General features: G+C 43.4%; 1 protein-coding gene across 1 annotated transcript in view; it reads left to right on the top strand.

Annotated features, from left to right (window-relative positions):
- Noa1 (nitric oxide associated 1) overlaps positions 1-6979 on the top strand; it is a 14057-nt gene extending 7078 nt beyond the window's left edge. Inside the window, exons 5-7 of the mRNA XM_013350816.2 lie at positions 3214-3330; positions 5376-5493; positions 6511-6979. Coding sequence (XP_013206270.1) covers positions 3214-3330; positions 5376-5493; positions 6511-6707 — 432 coding nt within the window. The 3' untranslated portion in view covers positions 6708-6979. The remainder of the gene's footprint in view (positions 1-3213; positions 3331-5375; positions 5494-6510) is intronic.
- The last annotated feature ends 5536 nt before the right edge of the window (positions 6980-12515 follow it).

Raw genomic sequence — 12515 nt, 5'->3', positions numbered from 1 at the left:
AAACTCTTATTTCTTTTATATTTATTTTTAATTTTTAAGAAACCCTATTTAAAAAAAAAAAAAAACAGGACAGGTCTTGGTTACACCCTTTAATCCCAGCACTCTGGAGGGAAAGCTGCAGATCTCAGTGAGTTTGAGGTTCAGCCTGATCTAGAATGGGAGACCCTGTCTCAAAAAAACCAAAACAATTTTAAAAAAAACAAAAAACCTACCACTAATAGGATATTGAATCCCTTATATAACTTAGCTTTTTGTTGTTGTTGGTTTTGGTTGAAGTTTTTTATTGGTGTTGTTTGGTTGGTTTTGGCTTTTCATGACAGGGTCCCTCTAGCAGGTAGCCCCGGCAGTCCTGGAACTCACTTTGTAGTCCAGGCTGGCCTCAAATTCTGGGATTAAAGACATGGGCCACCTCCACCTGGCACTATAGCTTAGCCTTTCAGATGAGATACTGTCCATTTCCTATATTGTTTCACATGGAAATGATACATATATTTAGGCCTAAGGTTAATATCCATTAAATTCTGGGGATGCCAGAGAACTGCTCTCCATTTCTTCCAAAGTGAGAAGAGAAAAAGAAAACGAAACATGAATATATTCAGTGGCACGTAACTTACCACTCATTGCCAAGAACATTTCTTGACTTTTGTTGGAAATTTAGCCGTGTATTATCCAGAACCCTTGTACATGTTATTAAAGTCATGACATTAATATTTTAAACCTAACTACATAGTGACAATCAAAATAGGCTATTTCCTTGCTGGTGGCTTTGGTTTTTTGGGTCTTTTGTTGTTTTTAATTTTTTTTATAATTTATTTAACTTTATTTTATGTGGATTGTTGTGAAGGTATCAGATCCCCAGAAACTGGAGTTACAGATAGTTGTTAGCTGTCATGTGGGTGTTGGGAATTGAACCCAGGTCCTCTGGAAGAACAGCCAGTGCTCTTAACCGCTGAGCCATCTCTCAGCCATGGGTCTTTTGTTGTTGCTGCTGTTATTATTTTCTTTTTAAAGATAGATTTACTTATTTATGTGTATGTTCCTGCGTGAGTTGTTGTAACATTTGTGTGTGGAAACCCAGTGAGGCCAGATCACTTGGAGCCACAGGCACTTTGCCTGATGTGGATGCTGGGAGCCAAACTCAGGTCCTCTATAAGAACTGCTCCTTGCTGAGCCATCTCCCCTGTCCTTCCCTATTGTTTTTAATACTGGATATAAAACTACCCAGATTATTTTGTTAGTTTTTTAGATTTTTTTGTTTGTTATCTTGGGTTTTTTGTTGTTTTTCTACAACTGAGATTTTATTAGTTGAGGATCAGTACACAGAGATTTCCATTCTTAGCACTTGTACCAAAACCCTGAAGAACCAACACATACTTCTTTTTTTTTTTTTTTATTTATTTATTTATTTATTTATTTATCATGTATACAATATTCTGTCTGTGTGTATGTCTGCAGGCCAGAAGAGGGCACCAGACCTCATTCCAGATTGTTGTGAGCCACCATGTGGTTGCCGGGAATTGAACTCAGGGCCTTTGGAAGAGCAGGCAATGCTCTTAACCACTGAGCCATCTCTCCAGCCCCCCGCATACTTCTCTTTGAACAGTTATTGCAATAATGTTTCAGCCTCAAACTTGGCAAGCTGTCCTTCAGACATCACTTAACCCTCAAACACTCAACCCTCACTTCCGCTGACTCACAGTTTTATGCCACATACAGGACGCACTCACAGACAGGTCACACTCATTCACATACAGGACACACTCACAGACAGGACACACTCAAAATGTCCATCTTTCACAGCACATTACCACACTTGTTAGGAAAGGAATGCCACAACCAAATACGTAACATTCCCAACAAGGCAAGGACCCAGGAGTAGTTTTGTAGGAAACAGTTCTAGAAACATGAGACTAGATATGATTGACACAAATAATAGACACAAATGTATGACTAAGACTCCAGATTGCTTTTGGTTTGCTTTGGTTTGGTTCTGCCCAGTTTTTATTGTGGGGTATAAAACTGGGCAGTGTTGTGCAGACCGCTGAGACAGCCGCAGCCTCTCCGACATCCAGCAAGTCATTTCACCTCTTTAAATCATTCACACTTTAAAAATGGATGAGCTGGGGCTGGAGAGATGGCTTAGAGGTTAAGAGCGTTGTCTGCTCTTCCAAAGGTCCTGAGTTCAATTCCCAGCAACCAGATGGTGGCTCACAACCATCTGTAATGGGGTCTGGTGCCCTCTTCTGGCCTGCAGGCATACATGGAAGGAATGCTCTGTATACACAATAAATTAATTAATTAATTAATTTAAAAAATGGATGAGCTGTGGTTTGCCACTCCCTTTAAAGATGCTTCTGAGTCTATTTTAAAAAGTCCCATTTGCAGAATAATTGATACAAATATTCCTTTGAATTGTACAAGAAGGGAGACAGGACCATGACAGACATGGTGGATGATTAGCTGGAGGTGGCTCCATGTCTTCTGCTTCAGAGGCCAGATTCTGATCTTCTGCAGGCAGAACTGTAGTTTCCTGTCAGCCACTTTGCTGCCCTTTTCCCTTCGGTTAGCACTTTTTTGTCTGATGATTTTTTTCTCTCCCTTGGCCTTTTTTACGCATCTTTTAAGGGGTGAGTCTGATCAATAGTCCCAGGGCTCCTCCTTCACCAGATCAGACCCTTGTGGGCTTAGGGAAGGGAGCATGAGCCCAACCCATCAGAGGCTGCCTATTTCTTTAATTTTTAAGACAAGGGTCTCCATATATTGCCCAGGTTGGCCTTGAATTCACCATCTTCCTACCTCAGCCTCCTGCAGGTTTGCCACCATGCATGTTTGTTTTTTATAATATCAAGTTGTAGAAGTCTTAGTTTTACAATTTACAGGAATTGTTAAAATATGTTATTTCTGTATTATGACCTGTTTTTAAAGACATTATTATAATTTGCTTACAGTTGAAAGAGGACTTGGTTAGTTTCTGTTTTCTCCTCTTTTTGCTGTTGTTGTTTTGAGGCAGGGTCTCTTGTACCCCAGGCTGATCTTAAACTCAGTGTTGTAACTGAAGTTGTCTTTGAACTTCTGGCTCTGCCTCCTTTGCTGGGATTAGAAGGAGGCACCGCACACCTAGCTTTCCTCTCTCCTTTCTTAAGTTGTGCATCATAATGTGCGCGTTCCCAAGTTGTCTGCTCTGTGAAATAACTTCTTCCTTTCTTTCTTAAGGGAGATCAATCAGCTTGGTTTACAGTGGTGGCTTCCAACTTCCTTCCTGTTCATATCACGTCCTTGGACAAGGCAGATGCTCTGTATGAGAAGCACGCAGGCCACGAGTTACTGCAGGTAAGCAGTGCAGCTTGATGGCTGTGTAGCCACAGCAGCTGATGGAGCCCGGGGTGGATAACCCGTCAGTTTGCATCAGCTAGCGCTTACCGCCCCTCATTCTCTGAGCATCCCAGTTAAAAAGCAGAACTGGGCTCTGCATGCAAAGGGCGGTTTGGTCTGAGCCAACAAAGCCACAGCAGCAGTGTATCTCTCTCTGTGGTGCACTGTCCACGCGTAGCAACCTACATTTAAGGACTCCAGTTAGAATTACAACAAATATACAACGGGCTTCTCTGATCACACGGGCCGCTTTCTAAGCACCTGATAGTCACATTACTACAGAAAACTATATTGGCCAAGATGGGCGAAAAGAAGTCGTGGGAGCTGGGAGGCAGAGCACAGACCTTTAATCCCAGCATGTGGGAGGCTGAAGCAGGTGGATCCCCATGAGTTTGAGGTCATCCTGATGTACATACTGAATTCTAAAACAAAAGGAAAAGAAGTTACAGCTTTTGTCCCGGTTGAGAGGATGCTGCTGGCATCTAGCGTGTGTAGGCCCCAAGTGACGCTAAACCGTGCTGCGGCAGATAGGCGATCTGCACACGATGAAGAACAAACTAAGATCTCAGTAGTGATTGATAAGCACGGGACTGAGTAGGAGAGCTTCCCTGTGTCATTCCTAGTCCCAGACACTTGTTCTCACAGGCTTTTCCTCTTTTTTCCTCTTCTAATTCTTACTTTCCAGCTTACTCTTGCCTCGTGTCCCATTGCTATAGTCCTATTTGGCCCTCATCATCCCACTGAAATTCACCAAGCCCAGTTGTCTGACGTCTGTTTCCAGCTCGTCTGAAGAGAGGCCCTATGCACCATTTGGACAGTGCACACTGTATATTAAGAATTTTTGTTTGGGCTGGAGAGATGGCTCAGAAGAGTACAATTGCTCTTCCAGATGATCGCAGGTCACTTTCGAGCACCCTCTTCCGGCCTCCTTGGGCAGCACCCACGTGGTATACAGACTTACATACAAGTAAAACATAAAAATAAATAAATAAATAAATTTTTGTTTTGATGTTTAAAAAGCTTCTCATATAACAATGCTGGCTGCTGATTAGTTATGTAGCCAAGACTGGCCTTGAACTCCTGAGCTTTCTGCCTCTGCTTCTCAAGTGCAAGGATCTTAAGAATGCATCAGCAAGCGCACTAGTTAAGATATTGAAACCAGACTGCCTGGGTTCATGTCTCCCTGACTGTACACTATACAAAGCTGTGCACTTCCTACTCCTCTCCATGTTGTGCCTGTCTTCTGAGAAGTGGAAAAGATTAAGTGCCGAAGGCAATCTTCATCCTTTTCTTCATGTTTTCGTTTTGTTCCTTTTTTGAAGCATATAGTCCTTGGTGTCTTGGAATTTGCTATGGGGTCTAGGCTGACCTGGATCTCCGAGAGCTCTGCTTCCTGAGTGCTAAGATGAAAGACCACCATGCCTAGCTCTGTTTGCTTTTCAGTTTGCTTTATTTAGTGTGCATGTGTGTGTGTGCTCACACTCACACCCGTGTCACAAAGGACACGGAGGTCAGAGGACACAGAGGTGGTGTCACTTCTCTTCTACATTTCGTTGGCACTAGGCTTGCACTTACCTGCTGAGCCATCCTCTAAGGTCTCCCTGCATTTGAGTGATAATGACAACAGCTGTTGCAGTCATTACAGGCGTACCCAGTGGAGCGGTGTTAGTATCCATGCTCACAAAACTAAAAATGCAAAAGTTAGCCAGGTGTGTGTAACTCCAACATTAGAGAACTCCAACTGTAGGACCATGAATATCTGGAGTTCAAGGTCATCCTTGATGCTGTGTCAAGTCAGAAACCAGCTCGTTTTGTTTGAGACAGAGTCTCACTATGTAGCCCTGACTGGCCTAGTAGTCAGCTGTGTAGACCAGGCTGGCCTTGAACTCAGAGATTCACCTCCTCTGCCTCTTCAGTGCTGGGATCAGAGTATGAGCCACCATGCCCAAACCCAGTTAACAGGGAATTTAATTTGAAATTCCAAACATTTGTTTTATTAAAAGGTCCCAATGGGTGGAAAAGAACGAATGGCACAGTTTCCTCCTCTTGTGGCCGAAGACATTACATTAAAAGGCGGCGGAGAGTCTGAAGCAGTAGCTGATATCAAGTTCTCCTCTGCAGGTAAAGTACTCTTTGTTTTAGTTTTGCTTTTAGCTTTTTGCTTTTTCTGCGACAGGGTTTCTCTGCATAGCCCTGGCTGTCCTGGAACTCAGGTTGTATACCAGGCTGGCCACGAACTCAAGAGATCTTGCTGCCTGCCCCTGCCTCCCAAGTGATGGAACTAAAGGCGTGTGCTTTAGTTAAAACATAACAGAGGCCATGTATGGTGACATGTGCCTAAACGCCAGCATTTGCAAGGTATTGGCTGGAGGTCGAAGCCCGTCTATTCTACATGAGACTCTGGCTCAGCAAAGATGCCTTTGGCCTAATATCAAATATAAAAATAAAAAGCGGGGTATGGTAGCACGCCTGTGATCCCAGCATTTAAGAAGTTAAAAAAAACTAGACATGGTGGCTCACATCTATAATCCCATCAGTGAGGCAAGAGGGTTGCTTTAAGTGCAAGGCCAACCTATGCAACACAGTGAGCTCTAAGCCAGCCTGAGCTTTAGAGTAAAACCTTGCCTAACGTGCCTAACAGCTACGAGGTTAAGAGCATTTGCTGCAGCTGGGTATGGTGTTGTACACCTTTGATCCCCACACTCAGGAGGCAGAAACAGGCAGGTCTCTGAGTTCGAGGCCAGCTAGGGCTACAGAGAAGCCCTGTCGTGAAAAACAAATTTTAAAAAGAGCACCTGGTTCATTCCCAGCACCTGCATCAGAAAGCTCACCAACTATGACTCCATTTTTTGTTTTGTTTTTAATGGTTTTTCGAGACAGGGTTTCTCAGTAGCTTTGGTGCCTGTCCTGGAACTAGCTCTTGTAGAGCAGGCTGGTCTCAAACTCACAGAGATCTGCCTGCCTCTGCCTCCAGAGTGCTGGGATTATCTATCTTTTTATGAGTCTTGGGAATTGAACTGAGGTTGTCAGTCTTGCATGACAAGTGCTTTTCCTGAGCCATCTCCTGTCGTGTATGGTTTGATTTGATTTCCTTACTGAGACAATAGCAGCATTTTATGTTCTCTTGATGTCTCATAGGCTGGGTTGCAGTAACACCTTACTCTAAGGGCACACTGCATCTCCGAGGTTACACGCCTGCAGGAACTGTTCTGACCGTCCAGCCCCCTGTCCTGCCGTATATCGTTAACGTCAAAGGACAACGCATCAAGAAAAGTGTGGCCTATAAAACAAAGAAGCCTTCGTCCCTGGTGTATAATCTGCTGAAGAAAAAGTGACGCAGAACTGGATTCACACTGGATAGTAACAATAGTGAAATATGTTGAAATTTGTATTATATATAAAAATAATAAAGATAAGTGAGGCAGAACTGGATTCATACTGGATAGTAAGAATATTGAAATGTGTTGAAATTGTAATAAATATAAAAATAAAGACACACAAACAACTATCATTTTAAAAATCTTAAGTGAACATTTTTGACTATTTGAGGCTATGCTTATTGATAATATATTGTTTATAAATAAAAAATTTTTTTTTCTTGACTATATACATATTTGTGGCCCAAGTGTACATAAAAGGAGGCCTACTTCCTTCAGATTTTCGTAGTGACCAGGTTTCATTTCTTTGAAGTTGGTTGACAACTCAATCCCCCAGAATACAGTGGCTACCTTCCATGTAGTCACCCAGGGCCTTGTTAGCATCACTGTTACCAAGACAGCCAACAAAAACTACCCTTCAAAGACTAGTTCTTGGGGCTGGAGAGATGGCTCAGAGGTTAAGAGCATTGCCTGCTCTTCCAAAGGCCCTGAGTTCAATTCCCAGCAACCACATGGTGGCTCACAACCATCTGTAATGGGGTCTGGTGCCCTCTTCTGGCCTGCAGGCATACACACAGACAGAATATTGTATACATAATAAATAAATAAATATTAAAAAAAAAAAGACTAGTTCTTAGTAGTTTCCAGCCTCCTAAAATGGCACCATAAACTGGGGAATAAGTTCAAAAGTCTGGCAGTAGTGGAGCATGCATTTAATCCAGCACTCAGGATACAGAGGCAGGCCGATCTCTGTGATTTTGAGGTTAGCCTAGTCTACAGGGAAAGTTCAAGGACAGCCAGGGCTACACAAAGTAACCCAGTCTTGAAGAAAGAAAAAAAAAATGGCCAGGGCAGTAGTGGCACACGCCTTTAATCCCAGCACTAGGGAGGCAGGGGCAGACAGAACAGCCTGGTCTACAGAGTGAGTTCCAGGACAGGAGATACACGGAGAAACCCTGTCTAGGAAAACCTTTTTTAAAAAAAATATAGGGTGGGAGAGATAGCTCAGTGGTTAAGAGCACTGACTGCTCTTCAAAGAACCCAGATTCAATTCCCAGTACTCATATGGCAGCTCACAAGTTGTCTAACTCCAGCTCCAGGGGACCCAATACCCATGGCATGGCAAAACATCCATGTACAAGTTCAAAATGAGGAGCTGGAGAAATGGCTCAGCTGTGAAGAGTACCTGCTGCTCTTACACAGGATCCAGATTCAATTCCCTGCACCCACATGGCAGCTCACAACCATCTATCCACCTGCCTCATCCTACAGTTTGGTCTAAGAAACTGGGAATGAGAAAAGGACAAACAAACACATACAGAAGGGCTATTATCAGGTGTTGCTGCCACCATGCCTGGTACTGGTTCCCACTCTTCCCTTCGGTGATGATGACTCTTATCCCTCTGGAACCACAAGCCCAGACAAACCCTTCTGTAAGTTGTCTTAATTACAGTGGGAAAGTCCAGGGTCCTGTGGCACAAATGCGCTTGTGTTTTTAAGTCACCCTGGGTGTCAGGACTTTAATGTGTAATCTCCCAGGTTCTAAATGTGTTCAAGTTCTTGGCCATACTGACTTCCTGTGGCCACCAGAGAGAAGCGGAGACCAGATGTGATCCTGTGTGCCTGCTCCCTGCTCAAACACTCCCCAGAAACTGGAAATGACTAGCTTGAGCGAAGCTGCTCTCCTCGCTGAGCAGGAACCCAGAGCTCAGAGGAAAGTTCGCCTGATCATTACCCATGATGCCTCTCCCCATCTTGGGGGCTGTCCTTCCAGCAGTATTGTTTCCTTATCTGTCAAAGCATAATGTTTAAACAAAAAGCACACACTGCAGACTACTGTGAATAGAACAGACAACACAGCTACCTGCTCTTAAGTGTCTTGTGTCTGGCCGTAATAATGCCGGGTAGAGGGGCGTGGTATTTGAACATGCTACAGGTATGCACCTCACCTTTCCCCTTCATATCAAAGATCAGCTAATACTCCTAAATATATCCAGATTATCTTCAGAATACCCTCTTCTTGAATCCGTTTCAAAGGCTTCCTGTTTCTAAATATTTTAGAGCTTACTTTCTAGGTAGTCTGTCCAGTGGAAGAATACACTTATTAGGCCTTTAGTCTCCCTGACAGATGCAAAGACCTGTGCGATGCTAAAGTCAGGCATGAGAGTGGCTCACGTGTTGTTATCCCATCACTTGAGAGGCAAAGGCAGGAGTTCAAAACTAGCCTGTTTCAAAACAAAAGGTACAGTGTTTAATGAGGCACTGTCTGCACTCTGGCCAGATGTGAGGCCATTAGAGAACAAATGTATTTATGGAAAAAAGTATTACATGTCACAGTATTTGGAAGTGCAAGATTGCCAAGGTCCTGCCTAAACTTTCAGCAAGTCCATGATGAGAAGGGGAGCCCAGTCAATGGGTGGATGGGGGTGAATTGGGAACATTTTTATGGATTCATTGATTGGTCTTCCCTGAGAAAAAGCCACAGTAGGCTTGTTTACTAAGTATCCTTTAGAGTGACCTCTTGTGGAACTTTCCTTCCCACACAAAGCTGTTTCATACTGCTCATAGGTGATACTATAATCATAACCCGCATGTGTTCTTTGCAATCTGTTTATAAAACATGAAGTGTTTTGCCTGCATGTATTTATGCAGACATAACCAAGGCCAGAAGAGGACAACTGGAATTGGTTGGAAATCTCCATGTAGTGGCTGAGAACTAAACTCAAATCCTCTGCAAGAGGAACAAATGCTCTTAACCAATGAGGCATCTCCCTGGTTCTTGGCTCTTATTCTCTATGATGGCACAATGAGCCACGCTTTCCATATAGTCAAACTACTTTAAAGCCCATGGAAATTACTACTCCCATTTAAAAAGATACAGTGGAGGGGGAGGGGTTTCCAGAGAAATGATTCAGCACTAAGAGAACTCGCTGCTCTTGCATTAGACACAGCCCCTACATGTGCCGCAAAGGTATTTAACTGGCACATGGGTGTGCTAGGTGAACCTGGGTCCCCTTTAAGAGCAAGTGCTTTTAACTGTTGCACCGTCTCTTCGGCACCCATCCCTTTTTATCTCCCCAGACAGGGTTTCTAGATGTTCTGAAACTCGCTTTGTATGCCAGCTTGGCGTTAAACTCGAGATCCACCTGCCTCTGCCTCTTAAGTACTGGGACTAAAGTCGTGATTACCACCGTCCAGCCCCTCTTGTTATTGTCTGCCTGCAGTCTATGCATGTGGATGCACACAACTGGAGGCCAAAGGTTAAAGTTGATTATCCTCCATCATTTCTCACTTTTTTATTTTTTTGGTGGGGGTGGGGGGAGATCCTCAGGACAGGGTTTCTGTAACTTTAGAGCCTGCCCTGGAACTAGCACTAGTAGACTAGGCTGGCCTATAACTCAGAGATTCTCCTGAGAGCTGGGACTAAAGTCATATGCCACCACCACCGTCAGGACCAATTTCCCATTTTTTATTGTGTGTGTATGTACAGTCCCAGTTTCTATCAAACTCAGGTTGACGTGATTGAAGGCGGGGCCTTTAGAAATTCTGCTACCGCATGTGTGCCCAGGGTAGAAATCCAAAAGTACATACAGTGTACAAAATACCTCTCATCTTCAGCAAAGCGGCCCAAAGCCTTAACTAGTGTCCCAGTGTGACTTCTAGTCTCACCACCTCAGATAACTTACATTGCTAGTGCTTTCTCTCGGGGCCGATGGAACTCTTCCATATTGCTGGAGAGCTTGCCGAGTACCACGGACAGAGCATGAGGCTGAAATCCTAACACAAAGTACTGATCAAATTAGATACACTGTAAATGGGGAATGCAAAAAAATCTTGCTGGCTTGTTGGATTTTGTTGTCTTTCAAGACACGGTTTCTTTGTGTAACAGCTCTGGCTGTCCTGGAACATTCTGTAGACCAGGATGACCCACTCAGATCCACCTGCCTCTGACTCCTGAGTGCTGGGACTAAAAGCGTGGGCAGCCACAGCTTGGCTACTTGGCTTATTTCTAATCTCATCCACCTTGTCCCATGTCACATCTCAGTTCCACTAAGAAAAAAAAAGCGTTGTACTTTATTTCTAAGGAATCGTTCCAGAGGCCACAAATTCATCTATAAATAACCAATACCTAATATTCCCTTATCTCGCAAATTACTAAATGCCATCTTTTTCTTTGATGGTTTACAAACTTCAGTGTTTCTCAACTCTCCCCTCTCTAAATCATGTAACCACCTAAGCCTGGTTAACATATGGCTCTAGAGTTGCAGAAGGGAGTGGCGAGCCTCAGTCACATAACAAGGAATGCTAACCTTTTCCTTTTCAGCCCTATTACAGATAGTAGGATCTTAAAATAGGGGATTCAGTGAATACTTCTAGCTCCCCCTCCCTTCATCAGACCTTTTAAGGGCCAAAGTCTGCTCACCTCAGGCCTGGCTACTAGAAAGGGATATGGACAATTTAGACAGCTACACTGCGTAGGAAGACACCGCTGAGTAAAACTGAACTTGGCAGTTTCTCCCCAGCCTCTACCTCTCCAAAGACTGCACAGTGCACTGCAGTATCGCCCCTGGTAAGGAGAAAATGAAATGAACTAATGCTATAAAGCATTTCCTTAGAAAACATTAAGTTACACAGAAGTAGCTGGCAGTCGGCTGAGCAGCACTGCGGCTCAGGAAGGTCAAAGAGTGGTGAGCTGGCTGTCAGGCTCCGTTCTCTTAGGAAGCAGGAGTCTGGAGGCAGTTGAGGAGCCCACGCCTCTGGGCTACTCAGAAAAACAATCCTGGTCTGTCTCTAGATTAGCTGTAACAATGTTATAAATTTCCCCCATTTATCCAAAAACAACCAAACTCACAACTTGTGTCTCTGTAAAGCAAATTTAATTGCTTGAAGTGTCTCGGCCCTAAGAGATCTGCAGATGAAAGCATATGTAAAACTGCAGTCCTCCAGCTCAGAGTGAATGCACTCTCTGTTCTTAGCCACAGTCAGAGTGCACTAGCGCTAAGGTCTTCCTTTACTAGCCCCTCTCTCACTGTCAAGGTGTAATAGCGTCACTAACACCAGTGTCACTCCCAACCCAAAAACCACCAGAAGCTTACTCACTATGCCTGCTAGCCACTACTGTCTTCCCAGCTAGCCTTAGAAATTTTAAATACACTGTACTGGAGACATAGCTCAGCGATGGAGTCATTTGTGCCTACAAGGTCTGTGTTTAATCCTCAGCACTGGAACAAAAAGAAAAATCAAGGTATAATGTACTTGCAGTTATAGAAAAAAGTTGATCTTGGCTTCTTTGATACACCAATAATAAGCAAAGGTCTGGTGTTTTAGAACTTTATTTCAATGTAACTATATGCATAAGAAATACACTCATATTGGTTAATAGAATGCAATTATGTTTAACTTATCCTACACAATCTTGACCAGAAACTTGGTACATGGTTTACAATTAAAAAAAAAAAAAAGAAAGAAAATGAAAACTGCATTTCTGGTTTATTTCTATCTATTACAAATGTATAAAAGATCCTCCATCAAACGCTGCTGAAGGCAGCAGAACCTTGAGAAATACACCTTTGGTTTGCCTCAGAAAAGTAACACATATTGCACTGTAAAGGTTTATAAAATTGGCGCAAAACATTGTTGTAATGTTACAATACCAGTTTTAGGGGTTCAGTAACTAATGGGAAGCCTAAGGGATACATGCAGAACTGTAAAAGCCATCTCACTTAGCCAGCTGTGTACGTAGACTGTAAACCTAACACATCCAGA

The sequence above is a fragment of the Microtus ochrogaster genome, linkage group LG1 (genome assembly GCF_000317375.1).
Source record: "Microtus ochrogaster isolate Prairie Vole_2 linkage group LG1, MicOch1.0, whole genome shotgun sequence".
NCBI lineage: Eukaryota > Metazoa > Chordata > Mammalia > Rodentia > Cricetidae > Microtus > Microtus ochrogaster.
The sequence above is the reverse complement of the archived record's forward strand: the minus strand, read 5'-3'. Positions and strand labels throughout refer to the sequence as shown.